The sequence below is a fragment of the Ostreococcus tauri genome (genome assembly GCF_000214015.3).
Source record: "Ostreococcus tauri WGS project CAID00000000 data, contig chromosome 03, whole genome shotgun sequence".
Taxonomy (NCBI): domain Eukaryota; kingdom Viridiplantae; phylum Chlorophyta; class Mamiellophyceae; order Mamiellales; family Bathycoccaceae; genus Ostreococcus; species Ostreococcus tauri.
The window spans coordinates 234,109-246,486 of NC_014428.2; the positions used below are offsets into that span (position 1 = coordinate 234,109).

Below are 12,378 nucleotides of genomic sequence, written 5' to 3' on the forward strand. Positions count from 1 at the left end.
TCATCGGTGGGCTGCCCAAAGCCGCTTCCCTGGCTCTCCGTCGCTTTTGACCGGCGGAGCGATTCTCGAAGTTCATCCTCTGAACATGGGCCTCGAAGCCTGCCCAGGGATCCCATTCGCCCGCCGCACGACGACGCGCGGCTTCATCCATCCGAGCTTGATTGGCTTCATCCTCCGCGATGAGGTCCCGCTTGCGTATGTACCCCATGGACGCACGCGGTGACCGGTCAAGCGAATCACCCGACGCCGCGCGTGAAGTGCGCTCGCGTCGTCGCGTGTCGCCGTCGCGCGCTTCTATCGCGTTCGCATCGTCCCCCGACGCCGCGCCGTCGCGCGTCGCCGCCGACGCGAGTGGTGACCGGACGAGCGAATCCCACTGACGTATGGTGCAAAAAATGTGTGGCTTGGGGTGACTTATTTGTCCACACATGCTAAGAAGCTTTGCTTACCCAAGATGCGGGAGTCGGGAGTCGGGACTCGTGAGTCGTGAGTCGTGAGTCGTGAGTCGAGGATGGGTGTCATCTGTGTCGACCCGGACGAGGACGAGACGACGGCGTCGATTGGACGTGGAATCACGCGCGGATGAGAATTTTGCGTCGACCGATGGAGGTTTGGACGTCGGTGCGCGCGTCGGCGTCGGCGTCGGTTCTGAGGACGCGGAGGACGTCGGCGAGCGGGACGTCTCGCACGCGGTCGAGCGGCGTGCGGAGCGTCCCGGAGCGGATGGCGTCGGAGACGCGAGCGAGCATGTCGAGGCGTCCGGCGCCTCCGGTCTCGATTTCATCCCTGGCGAGCCAGCGAGAGAGCCAGAATCCCTTGAGCGCGATGTCCTTGAAGATGAAGGCGCCGGTGGGGGCGACGAGCGGTTGCTTGGACATGCCGCCGTACGTCACGAGCTCCGATCCGCTCTCGGGCTGGAGTAGTCGTAACATGATCTGCGCGCTGTGTCCACCCACGGCATTGAAACCGAATCGCGCGCGCGAGGCGAGCTCTCGCGTTCGCTCGTCCAGACGAAGTCGCGTTGAGTCCGTGTCCGCGAGCACGACATCCGCGCCGTCCGCTCGGAGCGATTCATAAGCCTCCTCCGTCGCCACCGCGCTCTCTCGCGGTCGACACATCGCTATCGTTCTAATACCTCGCCCTCGAGCGAGCTGTAACAGCGCCCGTCCCACTCCGCTCGTCGCCGCGTTCACCACGACTGTCTCGCCCTCTCGCGCGCCGCTATCCTCCAACAACCGCCACGCCGTGCACGGATTCACCGTGATCATCGCCGCCTCGTGCACTGGGACGTCCCGATCGATCACATCAAACATTTTCGCCGACGCCACCACCTCTCTTCGCCACGTTCCACCGTCGTACGACCTATTCGCGACGACGCGCTCGCCCACCATCCGTCCGCTCGCCGGTCCCGCCTCCGTGATCTCTCCCACGCCCTCCGCCCCGGGAACGCGCGGCGGCGCGCGAGCGCCCGGGTACGTCCCTTCGATCGCGTTCACGTCGCTCGGATTGACGGGCGAGGCGAGGATTCGGACGCGCACGCGATCGCCCTCGACGGTTGTTTCCACCGGGACGTCGTCTCTGAACGTCAAAACCTCGCACGGTGGACCGCGAACGTCGTGCCACAGCGCCTGGGTGTGCGCTCGACGCGCGGTGTGACGCACCGCCGCGAGCGCGCGCATCGCGAGCGGGCGCACGGCGCGACGGGGAGTGCGGGACGCGCGCTAATTGAGAAGTTGCACTTTTTGAAGAAATTCATCAAAACCTCGAGCACATGTCCGCGTGCGCGGCGTGCAGGTCGACGAGGACGGCGTACGCGTGTCCGAGATGCGGCGCCCGCGTGTGCGCGCTGAAGTGCTACGATGGACACAACGAAGGGAGGTGCGCGAGGGCGTTTCGGGACCGCGAGGCGGAGGACGCGTTGCGCGGCGAGCGCGCGAGCGACGACGCCAAGGAGGCGATGCGCGAGGTCTTGGTGCGACGGGCGCGAGGGATGATCGGGAGTGAGGGCTCGGCGAGCGATGACGAGGGAGGGGAGAGCGAGGGTGGGGAGAGTGAGGACGAGAGCGGCGGCGGCGGCGCGCGGTGCGCGCTCAGCGAGGCGAGTCTGGAACGGCTTAGCATCGGCACTGAGCTCGATGTGGACGGATTAAGCGAAGAAGAACGTGCGAGTTTCGAGCGTGCGCTCGCGAGCGGGGCTCTGTTCGAGCGTTGGATCCCGTGGTGGGAGTCGGCGGCGGCGGGAAGCGAGCGCGCGAGCGCTCGCGGATGTCGAGCGGTTGAGGTCGCGGACGCCCCAGCGGAGACCTCAGGTAAGGCGTCGGAGAGTGATATTCCTCCGCTCGCGAGCCCGAGCGAGCTTTTGGACCCGTTCGAGGTCTTGAGTGGAGGACGAGAAGCCCCGGAGGCGCTTCGATGGCACTGCGTCAACGCGCTCGCCGCGTACACGCTCGTCAAGCGCGTGTACAACGGCGATTGGCGCGGGGCCGAGCTCGAGGCGTGCGAGACCGCGCTCGAACTCTCCGCCGTTCTGAGCGCCGAACACGGCGCCGTACCGGAGGCACAGTGCGCCGCCGACGCCGTGCTCGACGTCGTCCGCCGAGCCGCCGCGTCGCTCCGCGCCGCCTCCACGCGAGAGCTCCACGCCTCTCTCCTTCGCGACGTCCTCGCCGTGTTCACCCTCGGTCCATCGGCGTGCGTTCGCGCCTTCCTGGATCTCACGCGAGCCCTGGACGCGGCCGACGCGACCTCGCGCGCGCGCCGCCGCGGCGCGTCCCGCCGCGCCCGCGTCCGGGCCAAGGCGCGATACCTCGCCGCCTACCTCGCCGCCACCCCCGACGTCGCGCGTCGCGTCGCCCGCGCCCTGGACGACGCCCGACCGTTTCTCGACGACGCGTCGTCGCCGGACGATCGCGCGCGCCCGCTCGCCTTTTGACCCGGTGTCGACGTCTAGGCTCGAGCGATGTTTTCGAGAAAACGCCCGAAAACGCACCACGTGGTGCTTTGCATCACCCACGGCACCGCGCCGGGAAAAATCCACGCGTCGTCGTATTCATCGTACGTTCGCGGGAGTCTCATTATTTATCCTTGGACATTGCGCGTGGGCGGTGATGTCGTCCCCATCGCACTGTTCGCCCACACGAGCCGCGGGGACATGATGATTTTTTTCCCCTCTGCGCTGGCGCGCGCGCGTCCCCGCACACGTCCGCGTCCACGCGTCGCGCGCGATGACGGGACGACGACCGCGGACGGTGACGATGGTGTCCACGGTGCTCGTCGCGACGTGCGCGCTCGCGCTCGCGCTCGCGGCGACGCCGGTGCGCGCGCAGTACGGGAATGTGTATAAACCGTACAGTACGTACTACGGCCAGCCGGGGTACACCGGGCCGACGACCGCGAACTCGATGGCGTGCACGACGGACGGCACGACGAAGATCACGAAGTTTGGTCCCGATTTCGGCACCGCGTGCGCGTCGAGCTCGTCGGCGAGCGTGTGCAGCGGCACCGCGAGCGCTTCGACGGGGTGCTGCGACCGAGACGCGGCGGGCGGCGGCGGCGCGTGCAATCAATACACGTGGGAGTACGAGACCTACAAGTACTGGGTACAAGATGAAAGGCCGAATCTCCCGAAGCCTTTCACCGGGATCCCTCGCGTGGACATTAAGACGAACAAGGAATACAAGGGTCAGATGGCCATCACGGACTCGTACATTGGCTCCATCATCGGCCAAGCGCTTCCGGGTCTCGTCATCGCCATCTTGCTGTTGTTGTCCATGATTCTCGTCTTGGTGTTTTACATCCTCTCTTCCTGCTGCAAGTGCTGCGGTTTGTGCAACTGCTGCTTCCGGCCCGCGCCGTACACGCGCAAGTCGCTGCACATCGCGAAGGGCATTCAGCTCGTCTTCGTCGTGCTCGCCGCGTGCGGATGCTTCGTCATCTTTGCCGGATCGCCGGATGTTCACGACGGTGTGTCGCTCCTCACCAGTGGTTTGTTGAACGCGTCGGTGGCGCTTCAGGATGACGTTGACATTCTCGCAAACGCCGTCGGCAGCCGTCTTGGGACCGAGGTGACCGATCTGCAAAATGCGGCTGATACCGTCACCAGCGCCATCAAAAGTACGAACAAAGCCATCGATAGGGCGAAGGATCAAGTACAGCTCGGCGCTGACATCGTCTCTGGCGTGCTCCTCGGCATCGCCGTTCTCACGATGATTCTCTCCATCCTCAACTTTTGGCGCATCCTCATCCTCTTCTCCATCTTGACGTCGTTGATTCTCATCATCACCTGGATCGTCGTCGGTGCTTTGGCCGCGGTCGGTGTCTTTCTCGACGATTTCTGCTACTCGGTGGACAGATACGTCGAGGATCCGCAGCAAATCGATCTGAGCAAGGACATTCCGTGCGCGAAAGAGAAGGACGTCATCGAGTTCGGCAACGCTTTCCGACAGTTGATTGCCTCCGTCACCGATGAGATGAACAAGGCAATCGACGCATCGTACTCCGGTAATCCTGGTCCAGGTTACATCTGCATGCCGTACGAAATGCAAACTTTGGACGACTTGTGTGGAACGAGCGCTGCGCTCCAGGCGGGGAGCTTCAGAGGACCACTGTGGAACGACGAGTACGCCAACTACGTGTGCAAGGCGTACCATCAAGCTAAGCTCCCACCGGGTACCACGGCGTTCCCGTCGTGGGGTTGCCTCACCTCGCCAGCCTGTGGTACTGGTTACACAAACGGCACGGTGTCTACGCGGAGTGCCGCCTGCATGTTCAAGAAAGACCTGGCCACGGTTGACAACACTACGTACCCCAATCTCGCGTCAGATTCGACTTTCACCAGTAATCTCGCCGATGTCCAAGCGTTGAACAACGCTATTCCGACGTTGGAGTCGCTTCTCAAGTGCGACTTCATCAGGAACACCTTCATCGCCATCTCTCCGGGTTGCGGCGCCACGGTCGACGCGCTCCAAATGGTCTGGCGCGGCTTCATCGTCACCGCAGTCGGCTACTTGTGCCTGTGGATCTGCATGCTCGTCACTCTCGGCCGCATGTCCAACGCGGATTTGATGATCGACGGTGGCAGATTCAACGCCAAGAAGGCTGGGTTGGTTTAAACGAAAGTCTCTCGCGAGACCGAATAAGAAACTCACCTCAAGATATGAATAACTTCATCGTCATCTGTGGCGCATCAATTTAACGGGACGAAATCGATCGCGCTCGTGCTCAATGACTCACTAATTGCGCTACAGTCGGTATTATAATCTAAAAAATCCACCAGCAAACGCCGCTCCGGGCGGTCGTCAACTCTCGCGCGCCGCGCGTCTCGCAAAAGTCGCCCTCGCCTCTTCGCTCCGCTTTGCCAGCGCCGCCTTCTTCGCATACGCCTCCGGGTTAAACGCAATCATCCCCTCCGGCGCTCGCGCGTCGGGTGGTTTACTCAGCGCCCTCGGCGGCGCCTCCAGGCGCACCAACCGCGACTCGTCAAACGCGTGCTCCGCCCCTGGAAACACCCGCAGCTTCCGCATCGTCTCCTTACTCCGCACGTTTCTCGGCAACATCCGTTCCACCGCCTTCCTCAACGCGAACGTTGGGTCCCTATCGAACATCTCCCGCGCCGTGCGCGTCACCAACCCCCCGACGTATCCGGTGTGCCGGTGATACAGCTTCTTCTCCATCTTTTTCCCCGTGAGCGCCACCTCGGCCGCGTTCACGACGACGACGACGTCTCCGCTCCCCGAACCGGGCGTGTACGTCGGCTTATCCTTCCCCTGAATCGCCATCGCCAGCCGCGAGGCCAAGCGCCCGAGAACCTCGCCCGAGGCGTCGACGAGGCGATACCGCGCGCCGGCGAGATTCTTGACATTCTTCACCGTCGACGACATCCCGCGCGCCCGTTCGCGCCCTCGAACGCGCGCGCGGACGCGGGTGAGAGGTACCGATCGATTCGCTCGCTCGTGGCGCGTCCGAGGCGCGCGCGGCGCGGTGTGCGGCGCTCGAGACGCGCGCGAACCCTCGCGCCCTAAATTCGAAATCCGCACAATCCGTCGCCATGCGCGCGCGCGCGGCGCCGCGAGCGTCTATACCGGCGCGCATCGCGAGACGAGCGACGTCACACCGCGGGCGCGCGAGATCGGTCGCCGCGAAGGGCGAGAGCGCGAGCGCGAGCGCGTCGAGTGCGTCGAGTTCTTCTGAAGGCTCGGAAAATCCCGTCGCTCCCGCGTCGACGCACGCGAACGCGGACGGCGACTACGAGGGAACGCTGAGATTGTTTTTGGACAGCGCGGACGTCGAGGTCTTCGATGCGTGGCTTCCGACCGGGTTGTTCGTCGGGGTGACGACGAATCCCGCGATCTTAGAGCGAGACGGCGTCGAGTGCTCGGTGGACTCTTTGCTCGCGCTGGCGCGGAACGCCCTTGAATTCGACGCGGTAGAGGAGTTTCAGGTGCAGACGTGGGGGGAGGACAGCGATGAGATGTGGAAGAACGGAATCGCGCTGGCGCGGTTGGATCCGGACCGAGTGGTGGTGAAGGTGCCGGCGACGCTGGAGGGGATCAAGGCGGCGAACGCGCTGGTGGTGGATGGGGTTAGGGTGACCATCACAGCGGTATACGCGCCGCATCAAGTGCTCGTGGCGGCGGCGATCGGGGCGAATTACGTGGCGCCGTATTTGGGGAGAATGAATGACGCCGGACGCGACGGCATGGGGACAGTTATTTCAATGCAAGAGACCGTGGAGGAACTCTCGAGCGATATGCGAGTGCTCGTGGCGAGCATTCGCACTGCCGCAGAAATCTCTAAACTCGCTGCGAAGGGATGCGACACGTTCACGATCAGTGAGAAGGTGGCGATGGAGATGTTCGCGGATCCTCTCACGACGCAGGCGGCGCTCGATTTCCAGAGCGCGGCGCAGCGCATGTCGCCGAAACCACCGGCGAAGAAGGAAAAACCCGCTGAGGTTGAAGAAGTTTTCGAGACCGTGGAAGATTCTGATGACGTTCCGATCGAAGAAGAGGCGAGCAGCGACGCGCGATGAGCAAGCAAAAAACATGTAAAACCAAGCGAAATTCATTTTCATAAACTGGTACCATACAGGTGCACGTACCAGTCTCAGATTACAATATCTTACAGTATCGAACATGTTCACATCCCAAAGAATCGTTGGTAAATCAGTCGTGAAGCATCGAAGGCGGCAGGAGAGACACTGAATTGAGCGCCTCGGAGACGAGCCCCGTGTAGTAAAAACAAGCGAAAGTGCTGCACCTCACTCTGCCCATATCCACTTGAGGCTTTACCTGTGAGGCCAAGGTGGTCGCCCAAGCCTCGGCGAACGTCCCCGATCTGATGACAACCTTTGTCGTCTTGTCAGCGTCCGGAGTCGGAACGAATGCCAGGAGCTCGTTCGGGAGCGCGGCTTCCTTGTCGACGCGCAAAGCGCGAGCTCTGGCGTCAGCCTTCGACCTCGTCGGTTTATCGGACGTCGCCAACGCGTTGAGCTGCGCGACGAGCTCCAAATCTTCCTCCGTTGCCTCATCTTCGATGCGCGCTTCACCTCCTTCGGTCAAAGACAGAGTGTAGCGTTCGCAAACTTGCACCTGTCTGGAGTTCTTCGGGCGTTCAACCGGCGACGCGTCGTGCTCGTAAAAGTCCATGATTGAGCGCATTCTACGACCTGTCGTCTGTCTAAAGAGCTTCTCCATCGCTTCTCTGACGATGGCAACGCGAATTCGCGGCCGTCGGTCCACGCGCAACGCTACAGTCGCCTCACGTTCCGACTGCTTCCCATCACCGCTCGGTTTCTTCTCCGCAACCGCAAGCAACCCAGCGACGACCAAGTCTTCCGAGACATCGTCCGCGCTCTCCGCCTTGTTCGTCCGCGCGCGTTTCTTCGGTCGCGCGTCCACTGGCGGCGCCTCCACGGGCGGTGGCGGCGGAGACGGTTTCTTCTCCGCAATCTTCATGTACTTGAGCATCTCTTCCGTCGTCCCGCACCCTCTCGGAACTCGCATCAATAACCGCTCCGCTCCCTTCTTCAGATCGATCTGCCACGGCTTGGTCGACGTGAGCGCCTGTAAGATTTCAAACTCTGGCAGCAGGATCGTCCCCCACAGGAGTTCCCCTCGCTCGCTCTCCGTCTCCCCCCTTAACCCGCTCACGCGCGCGCAAAACTCCTTCACCGTCTCTCCCTCGTACACCGGCACCTTGGTGGGATGAAAATCCGGAAACACCTCGCCCACTTTCCCCTCCGCGCCGCCCGCGCCCGTCTCCCGCGCCCGTCGTCGTCCGCGCGTCTCTCCCTGCGTCGTCCCCGAGCGCGCGCCACGTCGTCAGTCCGCACGAACCGCACCACATCATCCGTCGCTTCCCCTTCCGCGCCCGCGGCGTCATCGCTCGCGCCACCGCGCCCGTCGCGTCCCCGTCGCCCGCACCTTGTCCTCCATCGCGAGCACGACGTGCCCGACGCGCGCGCGCGCGTCGTCCTCCCCCATCGCGCGCGCGCGCGCGACGTCGACGTTCACGATCGCGCGCCCGACGTCGACGTCCACGATCGCGCGCGACGCCGCGCGCCGCGCACCGCGACGACGACGGATGGGGGTCGATCGCGATCGCGATCGCCCCGGAGGCGGGGTTTGCCGTCGCCGTCGCGCGACGTCCGTGGTTCCGGGTGTTGGGTTTACGCGCCCGTCGACGCGCGACTGCAAGTGCACGTGCACGTCGCGAGGGGTCGTCGCGGCGTCGACGGGGCGTGGACGTATAACACACGAAAACGGTGGATATAAAAAAAAACGCGTGACAAGGAACGCACGCGTTCGGCGTGAGGTCGCGCGCGGTCACGCGATTTTACGGTAAAATTGCCAGCCGTTGGCGTGCCAGTCGTGGGTGAGCCCGGACCAGGCTTTGAGTTGACAGAGACCGTTGGAGTGAAACGAAAAGCCGACGCACGCTTTGTCGTCCCGACAGAGCTGCGCGCACGCCTCGACGCCCGCGACGTGTTTCGTGTGGGGACTGCCGATGATACCGCCTTGTCGATCACCGTTGCCGTCGGGGAAAAAACCTTTGACGTTTCTCCAGTAAAACTGATCGCGGCGCTCTGGTGGAGCCACGACGTCGTACGACGAGTGCGTGCCTTTTGTGTGGCACCGACCGGATACGTAGCTGATGCCCACGCACTTCGGGTTCGCGAGACAGTCATCCTGGCATTTCTTAAGCCCGCGTTCGCCGTTGAGCGTCCAGTCGAGATTTCCATGAATTCTGTCACCGGTAAAAGTCTTGTGAAACTTGGTGAGTTCACACTTTGGATCATCGCCTTGCATAAATCCTTCAGAGAAAAAATGCTCCCGCGCTAACGCCGTATCACCGTCGAACTTTGTCTTCAAGTGAGGATAACGAGCCATGTAGCAGCGAAGATCATCATTTGAAAGTGCGCAGCGCGTCTCACGCTCTTCTTGGACGCCAATCGTGCGCATATGCTCCGCCGCCTTGGCTAGAGATTTGTGTTGCATGTAAGCTTTGCGCACGTCGTCGTATCGAGCAATGTAACATTTCGTAGCTTCGTGCGGACCCGCACACGTTGGATCTCTTCGGAATCGCCGACCAAGGCGGAGGTAGTGAATCTTGGCGTGATCCAGTTTGGACTTTCCGGTAAGATGATTGTACTTCTTCGCAATATCTGGATATCGATCGAGATAGCATTGGGCATCGTCGTCACGGATGTGAGGCCAATGCTTATCTTTCATAGCATGCCTGTAAAAGTGAGGACGAGAATCACACTTGGGATTCTTTCCTTCTTTCCAGCCACTGTGTAACCAGTGTGTCCGCGCGGCTTCGATATCGTTAGCATGCGACCGAGGAACTTCGGGATAGCGTTCTAAATAGCACCGGAAGTCCGCTGGGGCAACTCGTTCACACTTGCTGAGCTTTTTGCGCGCTTCTTGTTTGTGGTGCACGCGCATAAACGTCTTAATATTTGCAATATCGGTCGATTGAGAGACACGACCCGCATACTGACCAAAATATCGGTGAATATCCCAGAAGTTTGAAGCGAAACACATCGCATCCAAATTGTCAATGACGGGCTCGCGCGTGCAGATTGGCTTACGCTTTTCCGATGCGCCTTTTATGAAGTAATGGGTCTTGGCTTTGGTCAAGTCAAAACCAAACGCCTTTCGTACATCATCATAGTTGTCAATGTAACAAACAGCGTCGTAATCATACATGAGCTCGGCGTCATCAAAGTTGTACTTATATCGATCAACGTCTCCCGCACATTTCACAGTTCGACCTTCCATCCAGCCCTTCTTGAAAAAGTGTGTGCGGCCATCGTTCGGTTGACTCCACGGTAAATCTTCATAACGTGCTAAGTAGCACTTCAAATCTGCGTCAGAGATGGAGCAGTGCGCGATGCGGCCTTCGTGCTGTCCCACATCATGGAAATGCTTTTTTGCCGCCTCAAGGTCAGTGCCAAACTTTTTGAAGATGTCCGCGTAACGATTCAGGTAGCACTTCGCCGTATCATCATCCATATAAAACGGCGTCGGCTTCCCGAGCAACGCGAACGGTTCCCACGAGGAGTTCGACGGATGCAGATGGGTGCCGAGAAAGGCACCTTCACTGCTGCCACAATCACCGCCATATTTTTCGATACATATCGCCTCGCAGAAGCCCTGAGATATCTCGAGCGTTATTGGCAAGTTAGGGGCGCCACCATCGCTGCCTACGGTGTACGAAATCGACACACCGGCAAAGTTTGCCATCGACGGGTCCACGTACACGTAAGTGAGAGCGATGTCGAAATCCAGTGGGGGCAGTGGGGATGGAATGTCGATACCAAACCCGAGCGTTAAGAACTCGGCGCGACCAGGAACAGAAGCAATGTCCTTATAGCCCGTGAGTACTATGGCGGCGCTTCCAGCTGCACCAGGTAGTGAGACCGCAATGCCACTGGACTTGACGCATCCTGCGGCGTAGCAGAATTGTCGGCCGTTGAGGTCGAGACCCACGCCAACTTCAGTGGAAACACCCTTTACAGAGCCGAAACCAGTGACATCTGCGCCAACGTCGATACCAAACGTAAACGCCGGTAAATTCCCAGCCTTACCTATCGCCGGACAGGCTTCCCTGAGGGCAATAGCAAATGATTGGAACGCGTTAGCCACCAAATTGACGTTTGGGAACAGCCTTGTCCACGTTGCGTGGCAAAGGGTATCGTCCATTTGATTCAAGTACTTGTTCAAACCACCACCCTTTGTTTCCTCGCGTATGTTTTTCAACATGGATGAAATCGAGTCTTTACTCTGTGCCTTCGAGAGTTCCTTTGCGAAGTCAAAAAGTAGGTCCTGAGATGCCAAGCACTCTAGACCACCGAACAATAACTTGAGAATCGCGATGACGTCGCCGATAACATCGACAATCTGATCGACTTGCTCCTCGATCACGTCGACGGCGTCGTTGAGAAAACCAGAGGTCTGATCATACATTTCATCCAAAGCGCCCGAGGCGCTCTCAAACGCGTCGATTGCGCCCGCTGAGACTTGTTTTGCGCAAGTTTCCCCAAGATCTGCGACTTTGTTGACGATCGAATCACATCCAGCCACTTCGCACGTCGCTTCAAAGTGTCTCACAACCAGGTTGCCGTAATTGTAATACGCCGAAGTCGCGCTGTCCTTGACAAAGTTGGCCGCGTCACCGACTCCTTCGCTTATATCCGTGATGACGTTTTTCAATTGCGCGTTCTCGTAAACCGTATTCGCCGCGCTCGCGATGTGCTTGACGTACTTCGCGACGTGTCGTCGCCATAACTTACCAGTGAGCTTCTTCAGCTTCTTCGCCCAGTCGGTGAAAAAGTCAAAAAAACCGCCCAAGTCCGCCGCGGAATCGACCGCAAGCGCCGCCTCGGCCGCCTCGGCCGCTTTCTCCGCCGCCTCTTCGAGCGCAATCACCGGATTCACGACGTGAACATCTCCTCGTTGCCGTCTCTCTTCGAGCTCGCGCTGGAATCGCCTCGATCTCGCGCCCGCGCGCCCCATCGCCTCCAACTCGCGCGCCGTCATCAATCGCGTCGACCGTTCCTCCAGCGTCACACCTCGAGGTCGCGGCGGGCCGAACAATCCATCGCTCGACGTCGTCACCATCGCCCCGACCATCGCGAGGAGCACCGCGACCGCGACCGCGACCGCGCGCGCCCGTCGTCCGGCCGTCGTCCGCGTCACCCACCCCGCATCGATCGCCCGCGCGCCGTCGTCACCGTCGTCGTCGTCCGCCGCCGACCGCGCGCGCGCCGTCGAGCCGTACCGCGCCATTCGCGCCATTCGCGCCGTTCGCGCGCGTCGATCGCCGTCGTCGCGCGCGCGCGCGAACGCGGGGAGTTGGTTCGGGGTGTTGGGT

At 61.0% G+C, this 12,378-nt stretch overlaps 7 protein-coding genes across 7 annotated transcripts; 3 read left to right on the forward strand and 4 right to left on the reverse strand.

Moving 5' to 3' along the window:
• Positions 1-572: 572 nt before the first annotated feature.
• On the reverse strand, positions 573-1,679 carry OT_ostta03g01370 (Alcohol dehydrogenase superfamily, zinc-type; the record flags this gene model as incomplete). Its single annotated transcript, XM_003077994.1, has 1 exon — positions 573-1,679. One exon carries the CDS (start codon positions 1,677-1,679, stop codon positions 573-575), a length of 1,107 nt encoding a protein of 368 aa, XP_003078042.1.
• A 92-nt stretch (positions 1,680-1,771) lies between these two features.
• OT_ostta03g01380 (Zinc finger, HIT-type) lies at positions 1,772-2,932 on the forward strand (the record flags this gene model as incomplete). The annotated part of the gene is made up of 1 exon (XM_003077995.1): positions 1,772-2,932. One exon carries the CDS (start codon positions 1,772-1,774, stop codon positions 2,930-2,932), a length of 1,161 nt encoding a protein of 386 aa, XP_003078043.1.
• A 292-nt stretch (positions 2,933-3,224) lies between these two features.
• On the forward strand, positions 3,225-5,111 carry OT_ostta03g01390 (unnamed product; the record flags this gene model as incomplete). Its single annotated transcript, XM_022984718.1, has 1 exon — positions 3,225-5,111. One exon carries the CDS (start codon positions 3,225-3,227, stop codon positions 5,109-5,111), a length of 1,887 nt encoding a protein of 628 aa, XP_022838452.1.
• Positions 5,112-5,297: 186 nt separating this feature from the next.
• Positions 5,298-5,879, reverse strand: OT_ostta03g01400 (Ribosomal protein L13; the record flags this gene model as incomplete). The annotated part of the gene is made up of 1 exon (XM_022984719.1): positions 5,298-5,879. One exon carries the CDS (start codon positions 5,877-5,879, stop codon positions 5,298-5,300), a length of 582 nt encoding a protein of 193 aa, XP_022838453.1.
• Positions 5,880-6,046: 167 nt separating this feature from the next.
• OT_ostta03g01410 (Transaldolase) lies at positions 6,047-7,030 on the forward strand (the record flags this gene model as incomplete). The annotated part of the gene is made up of 1 exon (XM_022984720.1): positions 6,047-7,030. One exon carries the CDS (start codon positions 6,047-6,049, stop codon positions 7,028-7,030), a length of 984 nt encoding a protein of 327 aa, XP_022838454.1.
• A 133-nt stretch (positions 7,031-7,163) lies between these two features.
• On the reverse strand, positions 7,164-8,483 carry OT_ostta03g01420 (hypothetical protein; the record flags this gene model as incomplete). The annotated part of the gene is made up of 2 exons (XM_022984721.1): positions 7,164-8,291; positions 8,424-8,483. The coding sequence occupies 2 exons, from the start codon at positions 8,481-8,483 to the stop codon at positions 7,164-7,166; spliced, it is 1,188 nt and encodes a 395-aa protein (XP_022838455.1).
• Positions 8,484-8,825: 342 nt separating this feature from the next.
• Positions 8,826-12,137, reverse strand: OT_ostta03g01430 (unnamed product; the record flags this gene model as incomplete). Its single annotated transcript, XM_003077999.2, has 1 exon — positions 8,826-12,137. The coding sequence occupies one exon, from the start codon at positions 12,135-12,137 to the stop codon at positions 8,826-8,828; it is 3,312 nt and encodes a 1,103-aa protein (XP_003078047.2).
• Between the last annotated feature and the right edge of the window lie 241 nt (positions 12,138-12,378).